This window comes from Helobdella robusta (assembly GCF_000326865.2).
Source record: "Helobdella robusta unplaced genomic scaffold HELROscaffold_1, whole genome shotgun sequence".
Classification (NCBI taxonomy): Eukaryota; Metazoa; Annelida; class Clitellata; order Rhynchobdellida; family Glossiphoniidae; genus Helobdella; species Helobdella robusta.
The window spans coordinates 13,239,302-13,247,071 of record NW_008703570.1 but is presented as its reverse complement, the minus strand read 5'-3'; the positions used below and the strand labels follow the sequence as shown (position 1 = coordinate 13,247,071).

Here is a 7,770-nt window from a genome sequence, read left to right as displayed (position 1 = left end):
CTTATAGTAGTACTGTGTTAGCTAATGCAATTTAGTTGCTTTTGGTCTAGCGAATAATATTTAAATATCATTTATCAATGTTAGCCTAGAAAATAAATTATTTTAAAAAATTTATACTTTTTATGGCACTTAAAATGTTGCGTTTGATACCTGATAGCAATTTTATTTATGAATATTTTTAAAAATAATAATTTTTATTACTTTAATAATTATTTTATTCATTTTTCGCTTCTTTTTGAGACAACCAGCAATATATGTATTTTGTATTTTTGTGATTATTTTACAATAAAAACTGTTAAAATAATTTTTTTTAACTAATTAATTAATCAATTAAATCGTTATTTTTTATTTCGTCACAATTCTATTTTTTCAGTTTTTACACCAGAGAAGATTATTTTTAAACCAACACTGTTCTCAATGTTTTCTCATTTTATTTTGGAATGTATTTTTGAAATGAAGCTTACCTTCGTTACTACTTAATGGTTGTAGTTAATAAATATTTGAATGTTTGAATGCTGATTGTTTAGACTGACCAGCAGACAGACCAACAGACAGAGTAACAGACAGACAGCCCAACAGACAGACAGCCCAACAGACAGACAGCCCAACAGACAGACAAACCAACAGACAGACAGCCCAACAGACAGACAGACCAACAGACCAACAGACAGACAAACCAACAAACAGTCAAACCATCAAACAGACAGACAGCCCAACGGACCAACTCAAGCAAAAACAAAATAAAGTAATTAAATAATACAAAATAAGATAACATATCGTTCTGCTGTAACCATCTTCAATGTTGTCATCAGTATTTTATCTCACTTTGTATTATTATACTATTGAAGATTTGTTCAAACACGCACACACACACGCACACAGTCACACGCACAATAAGACAAAAAAAACACACATACACACTCAAATTCACACACACATAACTCTTTTAATATATGGACGCACGTGCTGAATTTTCGTGGCACTTTAATTAATACAAGCAATTAAAAAGATGTATTTTTGGTATTTGTTTTTCGTCATTTTTCAGTTGAAACAAACAAAAAATATAATTGAGAAATTGATTGAACACTGACCAAATAAAACCAATCAAAAAGTAATCAACCAATCAATCAATCGATCGATCAACCAACCAACCAACAAATCAACCAACCAACCAACCGACCGACCGACCGACCGACCGATCAACCAACCAACCAACCAGCCAACCAACCAGCCAACCAACCAACCAACCAACCGATAGACACAATGATCATTTAATTATTGTTAAATCAAATAATCATTACTCGATCAATCAACCAATTAATCAGTTGATTTATAAATCAATCAATTAGTTAATCAATTAAACATTCGGAAATATTAACATTCCTCTGCTGTAAAATTCAATTCTTCAAATGAGCAATAATAATAATTAAAGCGAAAATAATAATAATAATAATTGTTATTATTATTGTTATTATTACAAAAACATTAATAATTCAAGAGCAACAAAAACAACAACAAAATCATAAACAGCATCGTAATTATTTTATTTTCATTATCACCATTAATCACCACCATTATTATTAATAATGTTAACCCAACTAAAAGCCCAACAATATCATCATTATCATCACAATCATCATCACCAACATCTTCATCGTCATCACAATTATCATCATCATCATCACAATCATCATCATCATAACATCAACATCATCATCATTTCTTGACCGTGTAATCGTCACAAATGACCAATGCCCATCTTCATCATCATCTTAATCCGAATCATTCTTACCATAACAACGCCATCATCATCACCACTAACCCTCACCATCATCATTACCAATAACTCACACCATCATCATCACCACTACTACACACCATCATCATCACCACAAACTCTCACCATCATCATCACCACTACCTCTCACCATCATTATCACCACTACCCACCACCATTTTATTCCTCCTCATCATCTCGATCATTTCTGGACGACACAATCACCATCAATATTCATGGCTCTGACGGGATAGGCCGTCTCTTCACTGCTCAGACGAATGGGGTCGTTGAGGATGAGGTCAAGGGCCCTGACGTGGTGCAGGGGGCTTGAATCCGGGTCAACGTGCTCCACCATCACCCTCTTTATCATTATGTCACCGTCGTTCTCTTGCGCTATGTACATAGACTGCCGTAGTGGTTGTTGGTGGTGGTTGTTGGTGGTTGTTGGTTGTTGGTGGTGGTTGTTGGTGGTTGTTGGTGGTTGTTGGTGGTTGGTTGGTGGTTGTTGTTGTTGGTGGTGATGTTAATATATATTTTCGTCGTAATAGTTATTCTAAATGATAACATTTACAGAGAATTATAGTATACCTCATCCGATACAAGCTGAGCTTTTACAAGGTGCAGTTTGTAAGTTAAGTTTGAATAAAATAATAACTTAGTCGAGTGTTTTTAAACCTTTGGGGTCAATTTTCAAGCATTATTTGCTACATACCTATAGCCATTTGTTAATTAATTGGGAGGAGAATTAGATGGTTGAAGAAGGACAATCCTCTTCATCTGAAGGAGGTTGAATGTTTCAAGACCCGCGTGTGAATTATATGGAAACATTTACAACGTTACAATTTTTCGTTTAAAATAATTCTCTACTCTCACCAAACTCCATCCACATCTCACCGTTTTGTTGTTTGGAGATGTTGGAGTGTTATGGGGAATGGCCTGCTCTTTGATGATGGAATAACTCATCCAGCCTGCAGATAGATGGAAGGTAAGGTGAATGAATAGGTGAATGAATGGATGAATGGATGAATGAATGAATGAATGAATGAATGAATGAATGAATGAATGAATGAAGGAACGAACAAACGAACGAACGAACGAACGAACGAACGAACGAATGAATGAATGAATGAACGAACGAACGAACGAATGAATGAACGAACGAACGAATGAATGAATGAATAAATGATAAAGTTTATGTGTAAATGAACGAATCAAAAAGCGAGTGAATGAATGAATAGTTGGATAAAATGAAAGGAATGAACGAACGTATGAAAGAACAAATAAAAGATTAAAAACAACTTCTAGATAAGCAAGATGACGAACGAATTTAATGAGATAACAATAACTCTGTATGAGTGAGTGTATGAAAAAATCATTATCTATTACACATGTGTAAGATTTGTGTGATATGTATTTGTGCTTGTGATATGTATTTAAGTATCTAATTGTGTGTGAAAAAAGATAAGAACGAAAATAAATATTAATTAAAATGTTATGAGATTGACGGGACGATAGTGTAATGGTTAAGGTTCTTGGCAATGGTGTTGCAGTCACTGTGTTCGAATGCCCAAAGATCACCATCTATCATCACATGTACGTTGGAATTGTGTGATATGTATCTAAGTATCTGTGTCTGTGCGTGTTTGTGTGTGCGTGTATGTGTGTGTGTGTGATAGGATCAACAACAGTGTGTGTGTGTGTGTGTGTGTGTGTGTGTGTGTGTGTGTGTGTGTGTGTGTGTGTGTGTGTGATAGGATCAACAACACAACATTATTTCATTTCCATCATAATTTTTATCAGCTTTACTATCATTAAAACACGTGATGAATGTATAATGAATAGATTAAATTGACTGAAAGATAGATATGTAAAGGCAAAAACAATTTGATCTCAAGCCATGAAACAAAATCCTCTTGAATGTCAAGTCAAACGCAACGACCAACATCTCCCAACTACCAAATAATCATAAAGAAACAATAATACAAAGATCACAACAAACAAAACACAAAACGTATTCAATGTTGGCAACATTAACATATGAAAATTGAAGATAATACTATCAACAATAACATTAAGCACCAGAATAGCATAACATCAACTACATCAACCAACTAAAACATTTACAACAACAACAACATTAACCAAAAACACCAACACCATCACTACCAACAAAATCAACACGATAAAGGATAATCCCGAGCCGTTCATCCTCGCGGTCTTTAATTCATTTTAATTCACTTTAACAATTTATAGTTAGTTTTATTGTAATAAATTTATTTGTTAGCAAAATATTTTTGTATAATTTTTTAAAATTGCTCTTTTAATTCTGAAAAAATTGTTGGCCTTTTGTTGTCACGGATAGGACGGGACCTCCAACTTCGACGCCAAAAAAATAGGGATTACAACAACAACAACTGCAACAACATCAATAACATCAACAGCAACAGCATCAACAATAACATCAACTATACCAACTAAAAAAACAACAACATCATCAACTATACCAGGGATGGGCAAACTGACGATCATTTATGGCGAACAAGGCCTCGCGGGCGCATAAAATAGCTTCGCGGGCCGCACCGCGGCCATAGTTTGCCCACCCCTTACTATACCAACTACAACCACAGCAACAACAACAACCGCAGCAACAAAAACATCATCAACAATAACATCAACAACATCAACAACAACATCAACAACAACAATAACATCAACAACCACAACATCAACAACAACAAAAACAACAGTAACAACATCAACAACATCAACAACAACACCAACATCATTGACCTACCCTTCAGTTTATCCGGGTTTTCGTTCCTCCAGTATTTTTTATCCAGTGATCCCATCAGATCCATTTTTGTTGGGAAATTTTTCAGCAACAAAAAATTCTTTTTGCAACATAAAAATATTATAAACAAAATTCATTTAAAATGAATGAATGAATGAATGAATGAACGAACGAACGAACGAACGAACGAAGGAAGGAACGAATGAACGAATAAACGAATGAACGAATGAATCTTATTTATAAAGTATAAGAAACTTAAATTTTATTTCTTTCGCTTTAATTTTTAAAAATTATTTTTTATAAAGACACATATTAATTAAATTATATTAATAATTACTTATTATTTAACTAATTAGTTTTATTTAAAATAAAAAAACTAAAATGAAATAAAAGTAATAATGAAAAAACGAACCTAAAAATATAATCAAGAATTTCATAAAATTTCTCGGCCAAAATGTTTTTGCTTTGAAGAGTGATTCTAAGTATGCATGGTTGTAGGTAGGATGTTTTCACTCATACATACATACATACATACATACATACATACATACATACATACATACATACATACATACATACATACATACATACATACATCATACATACATACATACATACATACATACATACATACATACATACATACATACATACATACATACATACATACATACATACATACATACATACATACATACATACATACATACATACATACATACATACATACATACATACATACATACATACATACATACATACATACATACATACATACATACATACATACATACATACATACATACATACATACATACATACATACATACATACATACATACATACATACATACATACATACATACATACATACATACATACATACATACATACATACATACATACATATATACATACATACATACACACAAACATACATACATAAATATTTAATGTGTTTATATAAGTTTATGTTTGCATTCATATGTGCATATTTATTTGTTTGTATAGTAACAACGTAATCTGAATCAGCCATTCGAAATGTTATGTTACTAGAATTTTTTACGTAAAAATGATTCTTATACAAACAAAAGGTATGCGTTAAATAGTAATAATATTTTTACCGTTTTTACTACCACTGTCATTATTTTTACTACAACTTCTACTGCTGCTGCTACTACTACTGCTACTACGGGTGGCTTGATAGCTCAATGGTTAAAGGCGCCTGGTCTTGCTGTTGTAATGACTGGGCTCGAATACAAAGAGATCCCGGCTATCATATGCAATGTGTACGATGCGTGGTTTGCACGCGTATTCATATACGCAGTGTGTGTTTGTCGTTGAAACCTCTGATGCAAGTGCAAAAGAGAGAGAGTAACCTTTAACCTTTAACCTTACCTACTTATAAGACAACAGCAGTTACAACGGTAAGCATTGTTATAACTATTGCTATTCTTAGTGTAATTTTTACAACTATTACTAATGTTACAATAATTACTACTGAGTTATTTACTATTAACACTGCTACTAACATTACCGCCGATACAACTTTGTTATTATTCGTAGCAGATTTGGATTTTTAAGCGGGGAAGTCCTGGGTTTTAAAAAAGTAGAGTCGCCAATAGAGGCCCCTTACTTTTCGATGTCTTTTTTCCATAATAAAAACTTTTTCATTGCTATTATTTATATTATTACTAATGTTATTTATTGAGGTCAATATTATTAATAACATAAAAATACTTAATTTGTCTTCTCAAGATGTTGAAAAAATCGCTGTACGATTAGGTTTTTGTCGGCAGTTCCCAGCACGTAGTTTTGTAAAAATTTGTTAAGCTCTATTTACTAGATGGGCAGGTCCAAAAATATTCAAAGGTGTTTATCTTCTCGTGATGTTGAAATAAATAACTACTCACTAGTTTTTCTTGGCAGGTTTAACACTTAACTTGCTAATAAATACATTTGGCGTTATATTGTACAAGTTGGTATTCGCGTTATCAACATTATCATAATTTATTATCATCCTAATTGTCGTTGCCATTACAGACGATATCATCTTCATCATCATCTTAATCATCATCTTCATCATCATCTTCATCATCATCATCAGCAGCAGCAGCAGCAATATCAGTAGCAGTAGCAGCAGCAGTAGCAGCTGCAACTTATTATTATTATTATTTCTGTTAGTATTATTATTACTTTTATTCACTGCAGTAATACAATAACAAAAATAACAACGACCCTTAAGAGGTGCACTCTTTGACCACTATAATTGTGGTCGTTTTAATTGCGGTTGAAATGGAGATGGTACTAATAGGAAGAGATTTTTGAAAAATAATAATAATAACAACAATAATAATAATAACTATAATAATAACTATAATAGTAATAATAACAATAACAACAATAATAATTACAGTATTCATTATTTAGTGTATTTTAGAACATAAGATTAATAATTGAACCTCACCATCGTCATCTCGTCCTTACTCCTTCTTGAACTCCTTTTGAACAATCCTACGCTAAATCTGCCTTTACTTTTTCTGGCCTTTTTGCCTTTTTTCTGGAACTTTCTACCTCTTTCTCAACCACTCACAAAATTCAGGTTTATTATGTCAAGAATACGATAAGGCAATACCAGAATGAGTGTCAAGGTCAACTCTTTTGCCCCGAAAAATTTTTCAAATAACTTTAACGAGTTTTGAGACCAAAAAAGATATTCCTTCTCTAACCTAACCAGTGCCGTTTTAAGTCACAGTCACGCGTCCGCCTTTACCAATCTCAAATTTCTAATTTTTCCATTTTTTTTTACTTTTTGCAAAATTTTACCGTTCGTTGGACAGAGTTTGAAAAATGCACCAGTATAATTAATATAGAACACTTAGGTTTTGCCAACTGCATCCTGCAAACATTTCATTCTCTTTTTTTTATTTATACTTTTCTTATTTCAATTTCATTGCAATGACATCGTAACATGCTTTCTTCTCAAGAGTAATTTGTCAGAATGCCTTGTGGTGTTCTGACAAAATATGTTGATCGGTAATATTGTTACGGTCTTGCACGCTTATACTCTCGAAATGGCTTCAAAGTTTATCTACCGAGATGTATGACTAAGCAATCGTTACGATTTTGCAGGTCTGTTTCATGAAACAGGCAGTGGCACTTGCGATTTTCTAGTGAAAGGTATGTCCCCACCGCGTCTCGC

The 7,770-nt window shown here is 32.8% G+C and overlaps 1 protein-coding gene across 1 annotated transcript; it reads right to left on the bottom strand.

Moving 5' to 3' along the window:
- Positions 1-1,979: 1,979 nt before the first annotated feature.
- On the bottom strand, positions 1,980-4,635 carry HELRODRAFT_159830 (hypothetical protein; the record flags this gene model as incomplete). The annotated part of the gene is made up of 3 exons (XM_009011669.1): positions 1,980-2,183; positions 2,672-2,745; positions 4,572-4,635. The coding sequence occupies 3 exons, from the start codon at positions 4,633-4,635 to the stop codon at positions 1,980-1,982; spliced, it is 342 nt and encodes a 113-aa protein (XP_009009917.1).
- Between the last annotated feature and the right edge of the window lie 3,135 nt (positions 4,636-7,770).